The sequence below is a fragment of the Cupressus sempervirens genome, chromosome 3 (genome assembly GCF_028749045.1).
Source record: "Cupressus sempervirens isolate cs-2001-9-10 chromosome 3, ASM2874904v1, whole genome shotgun sequence".
Lineage (NCBI taxonomy): Eukaryota > Viridiplantae > Streptophyta > Pinopsida > Cupressales > Cupressaceae > Cupressus > Cupressus sempervirens.
The window spans coordinates 896,895,808-896,921,722 of record NC_143120.1 but is presented as its reverse complement, the minus strand read 5'-3'; the positions used below and the strand labels follow the sequence as shown (position 1 = coordinate 896,921,722).

General features: G+C 35.0%; 1 protein-coding gene across 2 annotated transcripts in view; it reads left to right on the top strand.

Annotated features, from left to right (window-relative positions):
- LOC149569688 (UDP-Glycosyltransferase superfamily protein) overlaps positions 1-25,915 on the top strand; it is a 207,298-nt gene that overhangs the window by 133,726 nt on the left and 47,657 nt on the right. For both annotated transcript variants that reach the window (XM_089822412.1, XM_089822411.1), the window contains exons 7-8: positions 23,132-23,233; positions 23,471-23,526. In XM_089822412.1, the coding sequence (XP_089678538.1) occupies positions 23,132-23,233; positions 23,471-23,526 (158 nt within the window). The remainder of the gene's footprint in view (positions 1-23,131; positions 23,234-23,470; positions 23,527-25,915) is intronic.

The window sequence follows — 25,915 nt, the reverse complement described above, 5'->3', positions numbered from 1 at the left end:
AAACAATTGTCTGGATCAATTGCCCACTGAGCACAAAGCTAGAGTGAATTGTAATAGGCATGCCCTTCGGCTCTTATGTAGGGTTATCTTGCTATTTATTTCTAATCATTTTTTTCAGAGGAGGCATATTATGCTGATTTGTTGATCCACTTCTACAAATTGACATTAGGAGGTGGAATAGGTAGTGGCAGAGGCTCCAAGGGTTGGGCGTGCATCATCTACAGTGAGTGCAAGCAAGGTAACACTCTTAGAGAGAACCTCCTGAGCAACAGCCAGATGTGAAGGACAAGCAAGACGTGCTGATGCTAAACCAATGCGAGGAGACAAAGCTTACACCCTAGACAAACCCAAATCCACCGAAGAAGCCCCGACCCTTGCAGCAATAATAGAAGAAATGATCTATCCAAATGCAGGCGGCACAGACAACCCTAATGCAAAAAGACCAATCCGTCTATTGGCACCCCCACCACTGTGGATAAGGTGAGATGGTTTTGAATCATATCCTTACCAAAAACTCATAAATGAAAGGGGTACTAGTACTCAAACTCTTTCTTCACTCGGTTTAGGCTCCTAAGTTGCTGGTTCGGGTTCGGTTCCAAGTTCGAAGTTTGAGAATTGGTTCACAAGTTCAACAAAATTTTGGAAAGGGGTTTGGGTTCGTTCGTATAAAAAACATCTAAAAATTATTTAAAATATATATATATATATATATATATATATATATATATATATATATATATATATATATATATATATATATATATATATATATATATATATATATATATACATTTTTATGAAGCATGAGTTAAAATTAGAATGTAGCATAGTAGCATAAACACATTTAAACAACAAAAACTTTAAAACATGAACCACACACCAACCACACTAAGAACCTAAACACACCTTAGAATTCATTTTCTTTATAAAGTTTTAAAGATATCCATGCTTTATTTTGCCATCCAGTTCCCTTTGCCTCTCCTTCTTTGTCTTCACTGATCCCTATCCTGCTGCATCCAGTCCCATATATAATACAATTATTGGAAATGATATATGTAAAATTATTCCTTTATAGCAATAGCATCTACACAACTAAGTGACAAGAAAATCTAGACAGTCTTCTGAATCGGACTAATAGCATCATCAAAAGAATGATATATCGTGTAAATTAAAAACAAAAACATAAAAAATAATTCTTAAGATTCAAAGCAGTGTTAGGAATAGTTAAGTATAAAATTTTCTACCACAGTGATCCTTGTTCCATAAGCTATTATAAAAATCAAATCTGCACTTGCTACATTACATATAATATTGAAGCAAGCTATGTACTAGTAAGTATAAAACAGATAGCAGAATGTGAAGAAACCTAAGCATGTTAAGCAATAACTGAGAGTCTTGATATACAAACCTCATAAGTAAACCTTTATCACAATAATAATAGAATCTCATAAAAACGATTAAGCTTAGCTGCAGGTTCGAATTGGGTTTGAAAATTTCAAGGCAGTTCACTCGGGTTCGAATCCAGTTCGAACTAGATCGAACCAGAAGTGCAAAAATCGCACCCTGATCGAACCAAGTTTGAACCGGACCCGAACTTTGAATCGGTTCGAAGTTTCCTGGGTTCAGAGGGGGGGAGGTACCCTTGCTACTTAGCGGTTTAGCAAGTCAATAGGAATATTTGAGTGTGGAAAAGAACCGCCACAAAATATATAATTCCAAAACTTCCTTTGTCATCTGCTCAGATTTTACTATAGTGGCAGTCTTACCATAGATGTCCCCATTTTATAAAAGGTGAGCAAGGCCATGTATAGTGTGGAGTCTAATAAATATTCTACAAGAAATTGTTCATCTCGTGGAATTCTTGTTCCAAGGCCAAATGATCTAGAATAGGCCCATTAATTAAGTCAGCCCAGTGTATACTCGAATCCATGCCTAGCTTCATCATAATAAAGGTCCATCTTTGCTAAATGGTGTTGGGCATTTCCTCTCCACTTGGGTTCACCATATGTTACATACCATTGGTCAGTCAGGGCTACAACACATTGATCAAAGGACTTGAACAAGCCACATAAACTATAACCGCAGAAGCCATCGTGCATGCAAAATTTGTTAAAAAAGGTCATTATTGATGAACAACCTAACAAAAAATGTTGTGCAATAGATTCTCTTGCCCAACCATATGGAAACAAAAGGAATTTTCCAAAGGCTATAGAGGCTCCCTTGCCACTACCAAAAGCCCCAAATTTTGAATGCTTCCGATTCACTTCCATTCGCTATCCAAATCTCAAAACTTTGTTACATCAAAGAGAATGATAAGTGTGTTTTGTAGCAGTGTTATTGAATTTTCCATTAATGTCAATGCGCTGCTGAGAAAAGGCTGTGGATGCAGAATAGGTCTTGTGAGGATTATTTATAGTCTAGATTTTTCCATCTAATCTATATCTCTTAACGTGCTACCTACTCTTGGAGATGAATTTTTTGGTTGCAAATCTGGGTTTTGTTTTCTGAGAATTCTGATCTTTTAAAATTTATCACAGGTGGTGAAAGTTTGTTACAACTGTCTAAAGAAGCCCCAGTCAAGTGACACATGTTTTTGTTCCCGATGTTCTAGAAACCACTCCAAACTCTCCCTAAAGTAGAAATGTCCAAATGTAACTATGATTAATTCCACACTATGAGAAAGCATATACAATTAAAATGTAATCATTATTCTGTAATTTTCTTTTTTCAATTTATTTGAAGTCATATTTCGTTAGATCATTTTCAACATAATTATTTGATCATTTTCAACATAATTATCCTTTCTCAAAGGCCACACCCACATTTTTTAAGTCCAAAGTCGAGATTATATATAATTTATTCTATTAAATATGAATGACAATTAATTGATAAAAAAATTAATCTATGTAAATTAAAAAGCCTCAATTCCAAAAGAAAAAATAATTACTTTTACATCCACTTTAAACTAGCGTAATATATATATTTAAAAATATATAATTAGCATATTTTGGAAAAAGTTTAAACAAATTTAATATCAATATGATTTAATTAGCTAAATAAATATGAAATATGATTTTATTTGTAAAATTAAAAAAATATTTTTATTTGAGTATTTGATTTTTTTAAAAAATTAATTCAGATTCTATAAGAAATGAAATGTATGTATACTTTATTTTAAAATGAAATTGTAGATATTTAAACAAAAATCTAGATATGATGTAATATGCATATCATTACAGATTTTACAAATAAACTAAATTTTATTCATTTTATAAAATTGTTAATTACCTATTAAACTTTTATAAACAAACTATTCAACTCAAAATATTTTCTTGATAGAGTTGAAAATTATATTTTTGTTACAATCTTCCTAGAATATGAATAATCCTTGTAGCAATTCATTTTCATATCATTCTCAATAATACCTAGTTGCTAACTATTCCATTGTATATTTGCAAATGTCTTAAATGCTTCTCTAATAAATTATCTTCTTGTCTTCACTATGCTTTAACAAAACAAATAACAATATTTCTTGGTTTTCAAAAGGCAGGGATTGTAGCTCCTCCAGAGCTCTTGCTAAGACTAATAAAGGAGAAGTAAGCAATGATTTAGGTAAAGAAAAGAAAATCACTAAATGGAAAGGTGCCGATATAATTTAAATCATATAATGTTAAAGGGGCATGACTTTTAATTTGAAAGATCATATCTTCCAAAGAATAAGATATATATGAAACTTATTTCATTTTGGTGGAGATATAAAAAAAGAAAGAAAAAACAATAAGACATATTCGACAAAAAGGCTTTGAAGAGGAAATATTTTATTTTTACTTGTAAGGAAGAATAAAGAGTTGAAAGATGATTTTTTAATGTAAATTTATATATTATATTTTAATGATAATTAAAAGCCTTTTGCTTTTTGATTATTCAAAAGGCATTGAGATTTAAATTGCATTTGATTCGTCCTTTATTATCATATTTAAATTCTATAAACAATTTAAATGTCAAACAGCTGGATACGATCATTTAGCATCTTAAATGTGATCATCATATATAGTGAAATATCGAATTGTTTCTATATCTGTATCCAGTTTGTTTCCCTACGATAGGAGTTAAAGTTCAATTTGGACTAATTTAAGATTTCATATATATTTGATCTGTCGATCTTGATTATTAAATTGTTGATAGTATAAATGCATAGAACTTATAAAGTTGTATGTGTAAATCTTCATTGTAGTTTACTCTGTTGCCCAAATAAGAAAAAGGCACTAGTCTTTTGAATCATTGGAGTATTATTATTGGGTTTATATTTGTAGTCATAAATCTATATCTTCCTTCTTACAAGCATCAAACCAGTTGGTAAGAACCATATACAAAACATTCAATTATTTTGAGCAAGCAGTCAACTTTGTTTTGATCGAGTTCAAGGATTCTGCCAACTGAAGAACTCAGAAGGCTTAAATTCGCTATAGAAAAGCCTTGAACCAAGCATTTAGTGTTTGAGGTGAAGGTTTATCCGCCTAGGTGTAGCAAAGCCTAAAGTGCAGGGGAATCAAGGTGATTTTCGTTTGTTGGCTAGAATTGATTGTGGAATCCTATTGGAGAATTGGCAAGCTTTTGGATTTCCAATATGTGGTTTCGGGAACCAATAGATTGGCAACTTTACTGGGTAGAGTTGTTCACAATATATATATTTTGAGGTTACCTAGAATTCCTAATTTCGTAGACCAAAAACAGAAAACAATTCGTTTGGAAGCGTATTTTTCTAGAAGCAAGATACCGGAAGATCAACACAATCAATACATTCCTAGAATGAGTTGGTGACTCTATTCAATACAATTTTCAATTGGTAGCTTTGCTAAGGGAGAAGACTCAGAAGGAGATGGTGGATAGTTTTTTCAAATCTATCGATCATTTCAAAGGAAGCCTTTTATTCCAGTGGGCATTAGGCCATTGGATTTGAGCAATTTTCATTATGAACCTAGCAAGTTATCCCCAAAACTTTCACAAATTGTGCCAAAGTTCCATGGAGAATGGGATGAATTAGCACTTCGGCATTTGGATGAGTTTTATACATTTGTAGAGGATTATGAAATTGTGTAGAAGATCAAGTGATGAAGCTATTTTCTAGGATATTGAAAGACAATGCGAGGCAGGCATATGAATCACTACCTATACAAAGTATGTCATATTGGAAAGAGTTCGAACAATGGTTCTTATATGAATTTCATGATGCGAGCAAGGAAGATGAGATGTGTTATTGTTACTCATTTTCACCTACTAGCTCAAAATCGACAGAGCCATGATTGCTAAACTGATTGCTAAATAGAATTCTTATGGTCATGTCTTTGGTTATGAAAGCACTTGTTATTTCATGCATATAAATTACATTTTATGCCGAAAAGTAAACACATCACATAGAGCAAATATATATCACAATGTTTTATAAAAATGTAGCTTTATTTATTATGTGTTCATCATGTTTCACACAGCTCGTGAAACTAACCAATGAAAATAAGCCAAAATTTGATCTATGCATGTAAATGTAAATGCGCAAAGTAAAGAACTAGAAAATATAATGGGTCATGGGTGGCAACCATTGCGTGGAATGACTGGCCGCGTTGCTGGTTGTTTGCATCTTTGATCCCGTTGTCCTGTTTTCCATGCTCCCGTTCCAAATCTCGCAAGTGCAAAAAGTGAGATCGAAACGATCTAAGCAATGGCCAACAAATCTCACCAGCCTACCCCCCACATATGCATTTACATCTAAATCCCAGGATTGCGATTTATTTTAATACCATATTTGATTCTTTGCAGTATCCTATCTCTAATAGGTACGTGGATGTAATTGTAGGCTCCCACGAGGGTTATTAAGCCCGACATGCCTATAAGAGATAGGATCGTGAAAAGATGATCAAAGTACAATAGGAGTATTAAAGGGATATATTCATTTATGAAACCTTTTACTCTTTCAACAGAGAAAGCTACAAGTTTTGTATCAGTCAAAGAAAGAGAAACATAATAGCAAAGGGACACATCGATCTTGATTTGAAACCTTTTATTATCTCAAATATGCAGATTACAGAGTGAATCATCTAATTGTTTTAAGGGATGGATTATCACTAATTTGAAACCTTACAATTAATATAATTAAAGATGCAATAGTAAGAGAGTGCTATAGAAGGGGCTATAAGGTTAGTAAGATTTTAGCAATGAAGGGTTGAAAGATAGGGTATTAAGTCATTGTTGTCTTGCATTTTGTCACCACAAATTGTAGGTAACAGTACGAAATGTTTTCAACTTAGTTTCGCATTTCTCTAAAATAGTTCATTATTTAACTAGCTAACATTGAGCAATCAATCGACCCCAATTTGTATAATGAATTATTTACTAAAGGCTTTAGTCAAGTCCTTTTCGTTTTTCATTTTATTAAGCCTATGCTTGATTTTTGAAGCCTTTAATGTCCTTTTTCACGTTTTTGAGTGTGTGTTTGTTTGCTTTTGGTCTTTTAATTTTGTTCAATCCCTTTCTTTCGGTTTTCCGTTCGATTCGGTATATCTTAGGGCTTAATTGGATTTGGTAGTCAAAAGATATGATCATTTAAGTGCCCAAAAGGTGGACAATTGCATATTTAAAATATCATGTTATGTTTTAATGTTGACATTCACTTTTTGAAAAATATAACATAACTTGACTTTATGTAATGTTTTTAAGTTACTTCATCACTTAAATTTATCACTCGAGTAATTATAGAGCTCTTTATGTTATATTTTCATGTTAAGTTGCATTTTAATTTTTCACTTAAGTGACTTTATTATCTATATAGTTTGATTTATTTTTTTAGTTATGCAATGGTCTAAGAGAAAATTTGAGAAAAAGGTCATGGAGAAGATTGCAGCAAAGATTGCTATTAGTTAGGTAGAATTATCAAAACCTGTAGACAATTTGGAGAAAGTAATTCATAATGTACATATATTGTTTAGAAATCTATGTGATGTTTTTATCTTCACAAAAGAAATAAGAGCACAAATTGACAAGAATGAAGCTGATTTGTAGTATAGTGCAAATACACTGAACATGGATGCAAGTTCTAGTTCAATACATTTTCAAAAGTTGCGATTTTTGCAAGGCAGTCTGAATTGATGACAAAAGACATCGGAATAAGAGCAAAGCTCATATCAATTCAAGCAATGTTTACACCTCATTTAGAGGTCATGCAAATGCATTTGCAGAATGCAAAAGAGTTAATAAAGAGAGATCCAAATTTTTCTTTAGCAGATAGTGTGGTAGATCTCGCAGCTAAATTGGAAATTGAAATTCAAGCAATTGAGTCTTTAAGGACTGCTTGGGATAGCACCTTGACAGTGATTTTGTAGATTCATAAACTATTTTTGGATAAATATGGTTTAACTCCTACTAATACCCCTCAACAACCATGAAAAAAAAAGGGAAAATATGTATGGTCAAGCACAAGGGGAACTAAAGACAAAATCATAACGTGTACATAGCTGCTGAGCCGAGTCAAGGTATGGAGCACATCCTAAGGGGTAGTTTTTGTAGATTTTGACATTTTGAAAATTTGAAGTTTGGGTAAGCATGAAAGTTGATCATGGTAAGTGTTTTTTCCACTAATGCCAAAGGGGGACATTGTTGACCCTAAAGGCAATCCTAGCATTGTCTACCAGTGCAAAACACTTAGTTATTTTCTAGGCAATGTTGGTTGGTTGACATTGCGATTGAGCCACTATATAGGCCGAGCAAGTATAATAGTGAAGTCTACATATTTAGTTCATGCCGGTACACATAAGAGTTGCCGAACAATTCAGAGGAACAATTTAGTTAATGCCAAGTCATTCACGATACAATGAATGTTGAGCGAGATAAAGAGATTTATAGTATAAGTCGAGCAAAGTTAAAGCTGAGGGACAACATGAAGAATAGTATGTGCCGAGCATCAAAAAAACTATTAGTGCCGAGTATAACAATTTGTGTATGAGTTTGTAATAACACAAAATCATATGTAAACCATTTTTGTCGAGCTGGAAGCGTGTTTTACAGATTGAGGGGCTCATGATGCAGTTGTTGAAGATCGTTAATCCCAATAAAAGACAATCAACCAATTAGAAAATTAGAGGGACTATGCGGCAAAAGGAATGAATCTAGATCGTTGATCATGATCTAGAAGCTTCATGGAACAATTATTTAAGGAGGGTTTTAGACCTATTTTAGTATGGTTGCAAGTAAGAAGTTTGGATGTGAAGTATAAGGTGAATCAGAGGGGTAAAAGACAAAGGCGATCGAGTAGTACAGTGAAGAGTCATTGAAGATCAATCGCAAAGAGGTGATATTACATTGGATAGAGATCTGTTATCTACATTCTAGTGAATATTGAAAGATTAGGTACTGATACATTCTAACATGTGTTTCAGGGTTAATCACTTAATAGAGTGGTCCTAACAGGCCTTTGTAAATCTCCTAATAGAGTGCTCACTTAATTGTGATGTAAAATTCTTTAATCAAGGTAGACCTAATAGTCTTGTAAGCTCTTAACAGGGTAGATCATTAGAAGTGATCAAACATTGCTGCCTTAACAGACACTTTATTGTTGCAATAGTGGAGATTTTTGTGGGTGTCATTCCCACTACAATTTTTAAATTTTACCTTCACCTTTGATGGTTTCTGCATTACCAAATCTAGTGTCATGTGTTGATCAATTGCTTATATATGTTTGTGAGTTTATTCATGCAATTAGATGTTAGATCTTATATTGCATTGCAGTGAATGTTTGATTTGATATAAGGTTAAATAGAGATAAGGGTTAATGGTGAAGTTATCAAATATGGTTCATGTTTGAAGTGTTATAGATCCTGATTTACACCCGCCCGCCCCCCCAATTCACTCCCCAACCCCTCTTAGTATATACTTTCCCTATTAGATTTCCAACAAAGGTTTGTGTTTGCTATGCATGAAGGTAAATTGTTGGGATATATTGTTTCTAAGAAAGGTGTCACAGTGGATCCTGAGAGAGTTGCAGCCATTCTAGAGCTACACTTACCGTAATACAAAAAGGGGCTTTAGTCTTTTATTAGAAGAATAAACTTTGTGAGGCATTTTTTACTTGATATTGCAGATTTGTTAAAGCTACTAACAACCATGTTGAAGAAAAATGTTGTTTTTAGTTGGACTAAAGAAGGAAAAAATAATTTTCAAGCAATTAAAGAAGCTTTAGTAGCAGCTCCCACTTTGATGAATCAAGATTGTAATAAAGATTTTATCTTGTATGCCTATGGAGGGAGTGAAGTGATATCTACTATGCCGGTCCAGAAGAATTTAGAAGGATTGGAACAGCCAATTGCTTTCTTTAGCAAAGGTTTGGAGGGGTATGAGCAAAGGTACAACTTTGTTGAAAAACATGTCCTTGCTGTTGTTAAGAGTCACAAAAAATGTAGACATTTTTTGTCCCATAATAAAACCCATTTGAGAGTAGCTCATCCAAGTGTCAAGGAGTTTTTACTTAGCAAGCATCTGAATGAGAAAATGGCAGGTTGGATAACCTGAGGCATTGAGTAGGACATGAGCATTGACGTTACCAAGTTGGTCAGGGCAAAAGGGCTTTGTGAACAGTTGAGTGGTGAAGAAATTTCAGAGATTGAACAAAAAGAAACAACTCTTGTACTACAAATGATAGATAATAATGATGGAACAACAAGCTGGTTGAAGGATATGGTCCATTCTCTTAAGACAAGTCAATGCCCGCTAGGGTTGGATAAGGCAAAACGAAGGTACTATAGGCTGCAATCTTTCCTGTATGTACTGATCAAGAACATTTTATATTGCAAAGACCATAGTGATGTACTTCTTAGATGTATTGATTCAGATCATAATGTAGAAGTTTTACATGAGTTTCATGATGGGCATTCCAGAGGCGACTTATCTCCTAAATCTATTGCATTTATGATCATGCGGGTTGGTTATTATTGGCCTGATATTTTTAAGGACAGCCATGCATATGTCAGAAAAGTGAAATGTAGTTTATTTTCAGCAAAAGAAAGGCTTTTAGCTTTGCCTCTGCAACCTATTAAAATAGAACAACCATTCATAAAAGGGGGAGTTGACTTCATAGGACCCATCAACCCTCCATCTAGTGTCGGGCATAAGTGGATAATAACAACAACTAATTATTTCATCCACTCTATAGAAACAACAACACTAAAGGACGCTAATGAAATTGCTGTTCTAAACTTTTATGATGATATTGTTCATAGGCTTGGAATTTCTGACTCCATAACCTTGGATAATGCACTTGCTTTCATTGGTTTGAGAGTAATTGAGTGGGCACTTAAGCATGGCATTTATCTCAGTAATAGTTCCAACTATTATCCACAAGGCAATAGATTAGTAGAATCCACAAACAAGAATCTAATCAGAATACTAAAAAGGATTTGTAAGAAAATCAGTGTGATTGGCGCTCTAAGTTGAAGGCTGCCCTATGGGTTGACATGATCACTACCAAGATCATTGAAAATTCACCTTACATGATAGTCTTTGGTAAAGAGGCCAAGTTGTTGTAATGTTCCCGTCATAAAATAAATAATTAATCAAACCTTTGTTAATGGGCCGATTGATATAGTATATCTCAAACCTATTTTTATTTAATTGTTTCCGTAGGTGTGGTTGTTGACTATCTTTGTAAACCCTTGAGAAGTTCCTTCGAAGTGTGTTTAAGCATGACATGTAGGTAGTAGTTGGTATGTGATTTGGATTATTCTTCTTTGTACTGCGAATTCCTGTTGGGATTCTCTGTTATTTGCCATTTCGGAAGTGAAAGATCTTCCCTAGGCTATTTTGGTTTCGGTTGGATTCAAAGCTCATCCTATTTTGTCTCTATATTACTTGGCTCAAATCTGACAAATCAGAGCACTATCTTGTCTGCAAATATCAATTGAAGTTAATTCGTGTTCAATCTCCATTCTTGCCCGACATTGATTTGGTGTATTCAGAACTTTGATATTGTTTATAGTTGTATTGACTGAACCCTTCCACCACCGTGCAAATCCTTTCATACGACTTCACTCTGCCATCTATTGCAACTATACGACCACCTAGCCTACATTGTATGGTACAACCACACCCAGCTTCGTATGACCTCTTGAACCTACCGTATGACCAACTCAACTCAGCCTCCCCTCCACCATACGGCCTATTCCAAGATCTACCGTACGACCTCTTGTCACATTGTATGGATTCCCTGCTACACCATACAAATCCCTTGTTGTACTGTATGGACTGCCTGTTGCAACGAACGGATCCCTTGATGCACCGTATGGACTCCCTGTTGTGAGGTCGGAACATTACAGTTGTCTATTACAATAGAGTTGCCAGCTCTTGATCTTGCAAGTTGGTTTTGTTTGAAGGAGATCCTATGCAAGTATGCTATGTCTAGTTCATGGACTTGGAGGAGAAAAGGTCTATTACAATGTAGGCTATGGATTATCAACAAATGCAAGTGAAAATGAGGTTTGATAGAAAAGCGAGAGCAAGGAACTTCAATGTGGGTGATGCTGTTCTCAAGTGGGATGAACTAAAGAGCAGGCCAGGCAAGCATGCAAAGTTCAATTCTTTTTGGGGAGGCCCATTCGTGATTGCAGAATATAGGGAGTACAATGCATATCAATTGACAAGTATGGAGGGAGATGTGTTGCCTATACCAATCAATGGTATTCACCTTAAATGCTGTTTTGAGGTATGATCTGCAAGGTTCTTTGTGCATATTAGAATAGGTTGCAAATAAAATGTTGTTGCATTATTGTTTTGAAGTTTGTTTTTCCCTAAGGGCTGCTATGCACAGTTTTCCTAGGTTTTCCTAGTGTTTCCTTGCTTTCAATAAAAGTTTCCAAGCTGTTTTCAGAAGGTGAGCAAAATACAACAATGCTTCACAAATGTGCATACCTTGATTACTTGCTCATGCTCATTCCTACGCTCACGAGATGGCATTTTCAAGAGAAACAAGTTTCTCATTCAGCATACATACCAGCATGGTCATCTGACCAATACCTACACACATCCGACATTGCTTTATTTTGCCCAATCATAACGTTGATGTGTGTTAGACATGTGAGAATATGCCATAATTTCCTTCAGCCTAATGTCATACACACGACTTATCATGATGAGTGGAATCCTATCTCATCATTGCAAGCAATGCTAATCACATTGAACTGAAGATAACCATCATCACCTATTCTTGCATACTTAATTTGACTCGCAACCCAATGAACTATTAAGGCTACTAGTTTTGTGATGTCTAGCAGGCAAAGATATAGCAGATGTTGCCAAAATTGTTACTCATTTTCCAACTACTGACTCAAAATTGTTAGAGCCATGATTGCTAGATTGACTCCTAAATAGAATGCTTATGATCATGTATTTGGTTATGAAAACACTTTTTATTTCATGCATATAAATTACATTTTATGACAAAAAGTAAACGCATCACATAGAGCAAATATATACCACAATCTTTTCTGCAAATGTAGCTTTATTTAGTAAGTGTTCATCATGCTTCATTAAGTGTTCATCATGCTTCACACAGTTCATGAAACTAACCAATGAAAATAAACCAAATTCTGATCTATGCATGTAAATGCAACTATGGAAAGTAAAGAACAAGAAAGTAAAATGAGTCATGGGTGCCAGCTGTTGCCTGGAATGACTGGCTGTGTTGGTGGTTGTTTGCATCTTTGATCCCGCTGTCCTATTTTCCATGCTTCCGCTTCAAATCCTGCAAGTGCAAAAAAGAGTTAGATCAAAATGATCTAAGCAATGGCTAACAATCTCACCATCCTACCCTCTCGCATATGCATTTACATCTGAATCCTAGGATTCCGATTTATTTTTTCTAACATGTTTGCTTACTATGCAACATCCTATCTCTGATAGGTACACGGATATAGCTATAGGCTCCCACGAGGGTTATTGAGCTCGATGTGTCTTAAAGAGATAGGATTGTGAAAGCTGATAAAAATACGATAGGATTATTAAAGGGATATATTCATTTATGAAACCTTTTACTCTTTCAATAGAAAAAGCTACATCAGGTTTTGCATCAGTTAAAGAAGGAGAAACATAATATCAAAGGGACACATCAATCTTTATTTGAAACCTTTTATCATCTTAATTATGCAGATCATAGAGTGAATCATCTAATTGTTTAAGGGACGGATTAATATGGATTAATACAGTTAATATAATTAAAGATGCAACAATAAGAGAATGCTATAGAAGGGGGTATAAGGTTAGTAAGTTTTTAGCAATGAATGGTTGAAAGGTGGGGTACTAAGTCATAACAATGCTAAACAAGCTTGCAAGTACAGTAATAAATGAAATATGAGATTAACATGTAATTGATAATCTTCAGATCATTTGGTTTGCTGAAAAATGTTATAAGACAGGCAGGGATATTCTGTAGAGGGTATATTATTCTACAGCAAAAGAAAGTTCAGTATTTCGAAGAAGGGGGAGCATTATGAGAAGAGAGGGATGAATATTTATAATGCTGAAATTACCTGCTGCATACCTGAGTCTGGGAGTTTTTGTGCTTATAATCATAAACAAAGTAATTCATGACCTAAACATGTATTAAGGAATTCACAGGAAATTTTCAATGAGTGATTATTTGCTTCAAGTCCAAAACATCTCACATGATATATCTCTTTGGAATCATAAAATGAATGGTGGTTATTATTCTTTAAGTACAAATTGACCTGTTGTTGGTAACCAACATCATTACAATAAAAGAAGTTTTGGGAGCCAATGAATGCTACAGATGAAGATTTGGGTGAAGGGAAAAAATGCAAATATGTCGTATAAATTTCAAGAATCTTATATTTTTATTATAATCTAAATTAAAACCCTTAGCCACATGAGGATATATGATAGTGTTTTTATAAAGTATCTTATATTTTTATTGTAATCTAAATTAAAACCCTTAGCCACATGTGTTGATTTATTGTATATGCCTTGTTGTCTTGTTGGTATGATTAGTCATTAAGTCAAATTTGATATGTTTCTAAGGAGTGATAGGTTAAGTCATCATGTTTTGACTAAGCAGTTGGATTGGTTTGGAAACATGACAAGCAATTTAAGGAGTTGGTTAAAAGTCTAATTTGACTTTGCCAAGACAATTTGCGGGTATTTATGGCTAGTTGGAGCACTTTATGGGTAGTTTGGCATGAGTCATAGGGTTCTTAATGACTTAGTTGAGCTTATCAGGCAGTTAGTCATCATTTTTGGTGGTTTTGACTCCTCTTTTATAGGCTATTTTCATGGATTCGACCTAGTGATGGAAAATGATACTTAATGAGTTTTGAACTCATGTTTGTAGCAGTTCTGATTATGTAGAGAGGGATTTTTTTGACATTTTTGTATCTTCGGTGTAATTTTTGCAACTCAGTTTTGGGATACTCAATCTATTGGACTGAATTTTTAGTCTTATTTGGATATGAATCTTCTTTTCTTTCTGCAGTTTTGTGTAAACGTATGATAGATAAGGACAATCGGTAAGTTTCTAAATTCCTATTTGCCTTGTCTCAACTTTTACCAAGTGGCGGGAGTGTAAGTTTGTTTGCAGTTTACAGTGTGTGTCATATTGTTTGAGTTTGTTAAGTGAATACTTTATTTTCCTTAGCTTTCTTTTAGAACCTCACTGTGAAATATTTATGCAAGCTTTTACAGAACATAAGTGTTTAACTCATCAAATAAGGTGTTACAAAGTGAAGTTAGTTGTATATTTTTTGTGTCTACATCTTTGGTGAATCACTTGTTAGTTAATGTCAAGTTTCAGTTGGTGAATTTTCTGCATATCTTTTCCCCTTTTCCTTGTCAAGTTTTAGAGTTGTTTTGAAGATCAATTAGGTGATTATCCAATTGGAACCGACCTAGAATCCAGGGTTCTCATTTTCACTATTGCATATCCCACATGCAGATATTGAGTCCCATGTTATGCTAGATTACTGAACTTTAGAGTTGCAGTAAGGTGCAAATTTGGTGTGTAACAATTATGAATAGTATGAAGATCAAAATTGCAGCATGGAAGAAGATCTTGATAGGTCTCCTCTTGATGCCTTTCTTAGTTTGGAGAGATTTGAAGGGGAGTCTTCAGTGCATTTGTACATGAGGAATGCAAACATTTATCATGAGATACCATCAGACATCATATCCCCAGTCATGGAATTTATAAATAATTTTTTTAGTTGGGAGTCTCACCAAGTGACCCCGATTTGAAGCTTCTTTTTCAGATATTGGAAGGTGACGGAGATGCAGATAGATATACCAAAGTGCTACAAGAACATAATGATGTTTCAGAGTTGAATGGAGAAGAAGTTTTTTGTCAGTCTGAAGGAGAATTTGCCCATGATGATACTCATATGCCAACAGATGATAGTGAAAGTAAAAATGAGAGAGGATTCTCTCAGTCTGGAAGAAATTTCAGCCTTGTTAGACATAGAATATCAGAAACATGTTGAGAAAAGTAGTCCAATTTTTTTCTCAATCCACCCTACAAAACAAGTTAATGGATCAGTACATACTTAAGAGGCACTATATGAAGGAGATAATAATTCATAGGAATCATATAGTGAAGATGAAATAGAACTGCATACGGTGTATGAATTGGAGGAAGTTTCAAGAGATAATGTCAATGAAGATATTAGTGTTGTTAATGAAACACTTGATGATCCAAATGAAAGTTCTCATGAAGGTATGCTTGATTATTCTATGTTCTTGAATCCATTGTTTGAAAAGGAAGCAGATGAAGATATGGCTGAGTTCTCTATGTTCTTGAATCCATTATTTGAAGAGGATTTTCTTTGCAATCAAGTCCATCAGCATCATGATGAAGATAGTGGTCCTAATTTTGAAGTTGATGAAATTCCTGACATGCATTCAGAAGGTGAGACATTTTTTAGTTCATCCTATGACCCGGAAGCACATCAAACATGCAAAGCTGTGATGGAATCAATTGGACATAGTGGGGAGAACGTGTTGAAGAATAGTGCTGAAAGTTTTCCAAATATCCTATCTAACTAGATTCTCGATAATATTGAAGTAATATATCCTAAATGTGAGCTATTCTAAAAGCGTTTTTGTGAGGAGAAACAATATCCGGAGTGTGGTAATGAAGCAAATTGTGTACCCAGCAATAAAGACTCATTCTGATACTTTTATAACTGATCAAAATTATGATTCGAGCGATCTTCCATTCAGCAAAGACTACATCAATCAAATCAAACCAATAAATATTCTCAATGAGGATGGTTCACCTAGTGTAAGCAAACCAAGGAGATGAAAGAAAAACGCATGTCATGTGATGGTTGTTTTCTGAAATTTGCTAATGGATCAGATTTTACTAAGGAAAAATATGATATCATATTCAGGAGATCCAAAGTGCTACATGCTCAAAATCAAGTGTTTGATAGAGGAAAGAATCAATGTTCACTTTTGGGGGGCTTGGGGCCACCCAATATCACCTTGCATCATGTTAAGCATGGATGCTTGGTCTGCTCCTCCAGAGATAGCTAGAATATCATTATGCCCACAAGGGGCATATGTCCCCAACAAGAATTGCTAATGGAGCCCTAATTGGAGCACAAGGGGCATATCTCCCCATATGTCCATTTGAGTGTTATATCTCATTATTTTTAAAAAAATGCCTAGGTTCTACAAGGTGATGGTACACTTATTCAGCTATATCAAAACTTTATTACTGAACTTGAACAAAGATATTGATCTTAGAGACCTCCATTTGAAATGTAATGTCAATATATATTGAAATTATTAGATGAGGCATTCAAGAAAAAAATTGTGTGATTTAAAGCAAATAGGCAAATATGATGCATATGAATGATATATTATTCAATGGTATGAACCCTATGATATAAACAGTCAAAGCCAAATATGATATGGAAGTTTAGGAGATATATGACAGTGATAATAATGAAATAAAGGAACCAAACCTATGATTCCAAAGTAGTAAGTCACAACAACAATCAAGAGTCCCCCAAAAGATTTTTACACGCTTGAACTAGGGAGAGTTAGACGATTGCATCCATATGAAGTTATCAAAAAGCAATGTAGTGGCGGCTGTATGGCCACAGTCCTATGCGATTGCTTGTGTTATTTCATGCATAACAGATGGACTCAAGATGATAACCATGGGAAACATATAAACAATCAATCGAGTAAAGAAACACAAACATCGAATGTCATTCTCAAAGCCTTTGATTATAGAGGAGAAATTGAGCCGACAAAAATTGTTTAAGTCAATGTGATTGGAAGATGTCAAGCCTGTAATTGATCTCTGTTTGAGATTAGCACAGTAAATAGGAAATAGATTTCATAGAAGGGTGGCACATTATTCCTGTTAAGACTCAATACCGAAGATGGGCATTCAAATAAGGCAAGTAGGAGGGAAAATATAACACTATGAACCTTAGCAAAAAATTAATCTCCCACTAGGCACACGTAAACAATAATGATTGACAGTTGACAATATCGAGCACCTGCAATGATAATATACTGGCCCGATAAAATAAAGAAAACAAATATTGACAATTGAAAGGTTGCAATACAAAGATGTCGTAAAATGTTTTTGAAATAAGATTAATGTTTCTCACAGCTAGGAATCAACACCATCGAGTAATGATATAAGTTAAAATATCAATCAAAAAAATTATGGAAATAAAATATCATCAACTGGCGGGTGATATTGGTCATGCAAACTGTGACAAACAAGGGAAGCATCGATGGCACAAATGCAAATTTCAAAATGCATGATCTCCTGATGATAAATTCAAAGGGTATGATTTATGCCTTGCGTGAAAATGGACAAAGAGTAGACAATCTCAGGTTGTCAAGCAGCTACCACGGTGAACGAACCCAGGAAAATACATCGCTATGGGGAGTACAAAAGACACATAATCTCTTACTCATCAATGATAATCTATATAGACCGAATATTAATCGCCCAGATATGATATTTATTAAAATTGATAAGGGGGAAGTAAGGTAGTTTAGTTAAAGTAAAGAAAATCATTAAATGGAAAGATGTCGATATAATCTAAAGTATATAATGCTGAAGGGGCATACTTTTTGAAAAGTCATATCTTACAAAGAATAAGATATAAATGAAACTTATTTCATTTTGGTGGAGGGACAGAAAAAAAGAAAAAACAATAAGACAAATTTGACAAAAAGCATTTGGAGAGGAAATATTTTATTTCTACTTATAAGGAGGAATAAGGAGTGAAAAGATGTTTTTATAATGTAAATTCATTTATTTTATTTTAATGATAAATAAGAGGCTTAATTTTTTTTTGATTAGTAAACAACCGAAGCCTAGATTAATAATTGTTATTTATTGTAATTAATTATTTTTATGTGTTAAGCAAATTTGAAATCAACCTCCCACATGAGAGGCCCACAAGTTACCGTTGTGTTATAGGCTCTTGCCTATTAAATAAAAGCCTTAATTATTCAAAAGACATGGAGATTTAAATTGTAGTTGATTTGTCCTGTATAATCATCTTTAAATTCTGTGAAAAATTTAAATGTCAGATAATTCGACACGGTCATTTAACATTTTAAATGTGATCATCATAGATATAGTGAAATATTGAATTTGTTTCCGTATTTGTGTCTAGTATGTTTCCCTACCATAGGAGTTAAAGTTCAATTTGGACAGATTGCATATATATTTGATCAGTTGCATCTTGGTTATTAAATTGTTGATAGTATAAGTGCATAGAACTTTATAAAGTTGTACATGAAAATCTTCATTGTAGTTGACTTTGTTGCCCAAATAAGCAAAGGCACTGGTCTTTTGAATCATTGAAGTATTATTATTGGGTTTATATTTGAAGTCAAAATATCTATATCTTCCTTCTTACAAGGATCAATCCAATTGTTAAAAACCATATACAAGACATTCAATTATTTCAAGCAAGTATTCAACTTAATTTTGATTGAGTTCAAGGATTCTTCCTGTTGAAGAAGTCACAAGGCTTAAATTTACTATAGAAAATCCTTGAACCAAGCGATCAACATTTGATGTGAAGGTTTACCCACTTAGGTGTAGTGAAGCCTAAAGTATAGGGGAATTGAGATGATTCTTGTTCGTTGGCCTGCACTGATTGTGGAATCCTGTTGGAGATTGGCAAGCTCTTGGATTTCCATTTGTGGTTTTGGAAACCAACAAGGTGTCTGCAACCGAAGAGAGGAAAGATCTAGTCAAACTAACAAAGAATTAATTACATGAAATTCTTACTGCTTATGAAATGAGAATAAGAGGCAAAGAACCTTCAAAAGAAACAATGTTCAAAGTATTCAAGATAGGGAAGCACAGAAAGTGTTAATGTTGTAGCTTCAGTCAGATTGATTTAACCATGAGATACATTGTTATAATTACTAGTTAATCATTCTAATTAGTAATCATTAGACAATTAATGTATACATACATTATATATATATAACAATTGTCTAATAATTACTGATCATAAATAATGAAATAGCGTGTTAATGAGTAGACATGTCCCACGAAGGGACATGTCTCTCCTTGACTCATCCACAATATAAATACAAGAGAGATTGCTTCCTTTGGAATACATAGAAATCACAGGTAGTGCTATTACATTTGCAACAATAATACCTTAACATGGTAGCAGAGTAGATGTGAACTCTTGGGATAAGAGATTTTAGTGAAAATAATACCATTTTGATCTCACTATTAATAAAATTGACGTTCCTAAGTCCGAGTAATAAGATAAGATAAATTTATTAATGTCCAATGAGAGGCCATGAGGGCCTAAGGGACTGAAAATCATACAATGAGGAAACCACTAGCAGCAGGAGCACCAAACAATTTTGGCAAGAAAAACAAGATAAGAGAAGAAAGCAAAAGAAGAACCAAACAGGAACAAACAGCCAAACTACTTCTCATAAGTGAGAAGTAGTCATGAACTGAGGGGTACTACTCTGCACGGGAGTGGGCCATGTGCCACCTCGAAGAGTTGTTGGGAGTCAGGTCATGTTGATGATATTGTTCTCGGGTGCCTCTGTAGGGTCTCATAGACTTGGTGTGATCAATAAAGTGGCAAAGGGGTCACTTCATTCCCCGAGCCAAGGTCCCAAGAGTGAAGAATGAGGTGATGAACTGGTCGGTAGACTTCATTGAAGATAATGTGTGAGGCTGCAGGATGTGATCGGAAAGCCACAAGGCCTCCTGAAGATAAGGTGCCAAACACCACTAATCAGTGTACCTAAAAAGGGACGAGAGGGATGTGCACTCTTTGAACAGGCAGTAGAATCTCTCTTTGATCTTGTAGAAGGTGGGGTAGTGGAAAATTAAGTGGGTCTCAGTTTCCGTCTCCCCAAGCATGCAAAGATGACAAACCCTCTCCTCTTTTTTTATTTGATGGCCAATCTGGATCTGTAACTGATGAGAGCCCACCTTGAAAGAGCCCATAGAAATGTATAGGGCATGAGTCCATCACTGAGAAATGTTCCAAGGACGCACAATAATCCCATCTTGGATATCCATGAAGTGCTCTGTGTATATAGCCATCCTATGTCTAAGACCCCCTAAAGGGTTGCTCCATGTCGTAATAATATACTGTCTATATATGTCGGTCTTGACATAATCGTTTAGGTCCAACTACGAGGGCAAAGAGGTGAGAGTGGGTGTCTAGAGAAAACTGAAAGTGGGGAAAAAGGTTGATTGAGATCCCAATTGAGCCAATAAGAGAAGATGCCTGGGTGAACCAACAACGAGCCCTACCAGAAGGGTCAGAACTTGCAATCGTCTCAGAAGAGCAGTAGGCCAAGTAGTAGTATTTGTGACATCTCTCTAAAGAGTCAGCAAAGGCACACAACTCTAGACAAACCAAACCAGATCAAAGATTGTCCCAAGCTTGAATGGACGAGCACCAAACTCAACTAAAATGATACTGAGGGGGGTGGACTAGTGTTACCTAATGATGCTTCTCCCTTGGAATCTTGGCCCAAAAGTAATTTTAGACTTCATTAACATCATATTTTGAAGTTTCTGAAATCTCACTATTCTTGTCACTACCTTTAGAATGAGTATTGTGACAACCCTTATTCACCATGTTGCTTGCTTCGTGAGTTTAGCGTTTTTTTGTAGAAGGTAAGTTAGCATTACATAATAAGCTCCGGATGATCTAGTAAGTAGTGGAAAGTTTGGGAGCCATATCCAAATTGGAACATTTGAGTTCTCAATGAGGATTAAAATCTAGATACCAAGGTTTCAGATAATGATAGCTCTTCCCTAAGACAAAGACCACTTTTGTAATAGGAAGTCCAGATACAACATGGAATTGCATATTATGTGGAAGAAATTCTGACAAAAGTGTCCATGAAAATTTCATCTTCCAGGAATGCTTGTTGATTTTTTGAGAGACATTTGTTGAGCTCAGCCAGGCTTAGGCAAGAGTTAGGTAGCTGGAAAATCAAATTGTATTCTCTATGTGCCATTTACTTTTGTTTGAAATTCCACAACTGGGAGGATCTCACATTGGGCCCATGATTTAAGGGATTCACTATAAACGTCAATACCAAAGTTGCAAGTGGTAACATAAATCTGATTCTTGGGTGTTGTACATGGTCCACTAAGGGAGCTTGAATGAGCTTACTGAATAACCATTTGATACATGGATGTCAACATATGTAGTCAAGGACGATTTAGTAAATGTCAAAAGTGGGAGCAAGGTATAGGAAATACTGGGGGAAGAGGTCCAATTTATCTTTGTTAAAGGAGCATAATTCTTTGGGGATGCACCCAAACAATTTGCTATTTTTTCCTTGATAGTCATGCAATCACAAAGTGGTTTGGAAAGCATCGAAGCTATAAAACACATCATTTGTACTCTTTACTTGTTTGACACCAAATGATATCATGTACACCACGAGGAAATATACTATAAGTATAAAGCTTAAGTAAATTGAAAGTTGAATAGGTATGACATAAAAACGTTATTGGATCTTGAATGTTTTTGGGTCATATTGCATAAACCTTTTTCTATTATTGTTTCAAATCACACTCCATGATCCATTGTCAAGATTCAGGAACACTATTTCTCACTTAAATTTAAATATTGATAACCAAGTTATAATTAGTCATTTATTATGATGCATTAAGTACAAATAACACCATGACAGCAACGATTCATACTTACCTTGCATAGCTTTAGATGAATGTGGCATCCATATTTGGGTTTTATCTTTACCTTGATAGGAAATGAGGTTGACATTGTCTTTTTTGACCAGTAAAACTGTTTTTTATGAGTTATTATATATATGTTTTAAACTTTAGATCGTGCCATAGAATTGATGCTAAAACCCTCAAAATCAGGTACAAAACATCCCAAAGTGGGAATTGGGTAAGAAACACTACAAGATCACCTTGGATACTATTGCTTAATCCTGCCGATGCTTGAGTACTTTCATGGATGTACTTGGGCAATTCTGGGACAAAAAACTATAATCTAGGTTGATTCCTCAAGGTTACCATGTTTTCTTTACCTTTTTTAATAGTTTCTTAGTCCTCAAGTTTGACTGGTTAACAAAAGAGAAAACCCTAGGCTCTAAATTGAACCTTAAAACATTTTAAAAAACAAAAACAAACATGATAAATTCAGATTTAATTATTTTACACTGAATATCTATCATGACATTTAAGATTGACAAATCGACGTCAAAGTAATATTTTTTGTTTGTTCTATGTATTCCTTGTGGTTATAATATATATAAACTTAGTTCCCGCTTTTAAGGCTAATATACACAAATCTATGGTTTTCATTTGTTTTAGTTTATAGATTTTTTTTTGTGATCAGTAAGAGGCCGAAGCCAAGATTCATTATTATTATGTGATTGAATTAATTATTATTATTTATTAAGCTTGTGTAGAGTTGAACCCAAGACCTCTCAAATAAGAGGCTCACAATTTACCATTGTGTTGTAGGCTCTTGCCTATTTAGTTTATAGATTTACCCAACCCCAATTTGTTCAATATGTTATATTGATATATAAAGTGGAGCTCATTACACTTGCTTGCTATTTGCAGGTGTGCTGGAGGGATGTGATGCATTGGATGTGGCCACTTTTCATGGAGCGTTGGGCTTCATGGCGGACAGATTGTTTACATATTAGCTCATGTCCATTAACGGTCCGCCTTCAAATTCATTCCTTAGGAAATTGGGAATAATTAAATAAAAATTATATGTAGTAGAATGTTAGATCTTATAAACTGAGGAGCGTTTTTAGTAACTTTTTTAGTACTTAATAATGTATGCATTGGGACAGTTAGAACGTTGGACACTATTTTGTTCATTCTTGGTGCTGGAGATTGTACGATGGTTGTTACATGTCACTGATACTGCTTATTTGTTTTTCAATAATGCAGGATCCTGTGACAGGGCTTCCTATATCACATCACCGGCCCAAATCTCCATTACTTTTGTAAGTGCTTGTAGAGTAAAAGTTTTTTTGGTATGTTTTTAAGTATTGAGAACAAAATATTTGATTCGTGTTTTATAAGGATTCATCATGTTTCATTGAATTTTAACAACCTTTTTCCACATGATTACCACTTTTCTTGTTTGCATCATATCATCATAAAATTAAATATATAGTAATATGTTAATTGATTGCAGATCAACAGTTGGAGAGCATGTAAAAGAAGATGATGTGGCAGATGGGGGCAGCATAGCAGTACTATGTGCCACTTGACCCAGTTAGTATGTCATTATAAACATTGAAAAATGTGATAGATTTATGAAGAGGCGTGGTAACTGTTGTGATCGTCAGTCACTTCATCACTCATTTTGCAACGGGATCCCCTTGATCTTTTTATCCTCAGGTTGTATTGTAAAACAGATCACTTCTTAGCAGATAGTTCATGGTGGTTTCCCTATCCCGCATGCGCTTTTGTTGAAACATAGGATGCCATGTCTAAGAATAGATATCCCATTCCTTGCACAATGCATACACAATGGTGCCCGTCTAGGAGCTGTTACAAATGCCAGTTTGCAAATGTTGTGATTGTATATCCTTCTCACAATAGATCTGTTATCAGCCATCTCATGCCTAGAGACCCAAAGCAAATTTGTTCTAGTTGTCCATCGTGGATTATAAATCGTAAATGATATTCCTTGTTCTTTGGGAGTCCAGGAATTGCGGAGTGCAGTTCAATGCTTAGGAAGGATTGGTCAACAAAATAATAATCCATGACAAGGTGAAAGACACGCTCTGCCCAATCCTTGGAGCACACTTTGGTGTGTCTCAAGGAAATTATGCAAACAAAGTCTTTCGAAACCCTTCAAAAATGCGCTCACTGGACAAGATGGGGCACAATTCAACCCGGGTCATGGAATTTGTCCATCATGGACAAATGCTTGACATTCTCAAAACCCCGCTCTCCATGAAAAGTAGAGCATGCTTTTTACCTCCTGATGGATTTTGTTCATCGGGATGGAATCCACAACCTAACTAAATTTGCCCACTCTGTATAGATTGGAACGCATTTTTGCATGCCTTGAGGAAAGTGTCCAAATCAGAGGAATTTGGGACACACTTCGAAATATGCCCCTGTTTTGCCTCACACATACCAATGCATTTGGTGGATTTTCCATGATAGTAAAATTATTGACAATGAAATATCCCATCGCTTCTAAATTGTTGAGTGCTAATGAAAAAATCCAAAAATCTGGAAGTTTCAAACTTTGAGAAAATTCCAAATTTTAACAGCTCGAAAACTTGGAGAATTTGAGACAAGTTGAGAATTGTTGGAAAATTTGAGGGCGCAAACGGTAACTATTGGAACGCAACCATTTTTATTGGACTTCGTGGTCATCCCATTGAAAGAAAAGGATATGACGCTATTCTAGGATGAAATTGGTTAGTGCAAGCAAAAGTAAAACATGATTGGAAACGAAATACCCTATCAATGGAGCGCGGAGGCAGAGATTCATAATTGACCTGCACACACAAATGGTAGGTGAGGAGGCAGCGTCGTTAGACTCAAAAGGTGAAGGCGAGAGTGACAATGAAGGAAAGAAGAGAATGAAACTTGATGAAGAGGGAGTATTGAGACAGGAAGGAGGGTCGAATGAGGATGACCTAGACTCGGTGAACGGCCTTTTCCACTAGCAAATAGAGGACTACGAACTCTTTCCGAGTTATAATATGTTAAGGGTTGACGAAGTTGAGAAAGAAGAGGAAAATGAATGTTTGAAGGAATATAGAGAAGTGGAAGAAACAAAGGCGATTACGGCTGAAGCTAAACGCAGCAAAAAGAAAGATTCCACCATCCGGTACATGGTGAATGGACCACGTGGAAAGAAAAGGTCACACCGCACCATGAAATTAGTAGAAAGGTGCCGATAGCAAAGAGAACACATCGTACGGTCTGCACAGGAAACAAAGAGGAAGAGCTTAATAAAAACTTTAGCAATATAGAGTGAAGGTTCTAAAATCAAGAATAGAGCTATTGATGGCAAGGAGTGGTAGCCGATGAAATTCATGGTACCGAGTTCCAAGAACAAGCTTGGTGATATGGAAATCTTGAGGGAGGGATGGTATAATTTAACTAGATGAGCGATGACTGTAGGCACAATGGGCCACAGAAGTTACACAAAATAGGCGGAAGATATGGCATGAGAAGCGTTCGAAATTGAATAAGTTTCAACCGGGGCAGTTGGTGTTCAAATATAGTGGACGGAACGAAATCAAACCGGGAAAGTTTAAAGTCAAATGGGTCGGGCCATACCAAATTTGGGAAGTAGGTGATAATGGAGCAATAAAGCTATGGACATTGGACGCGTAGGAAATTTCGAAAACGGTGAACGAT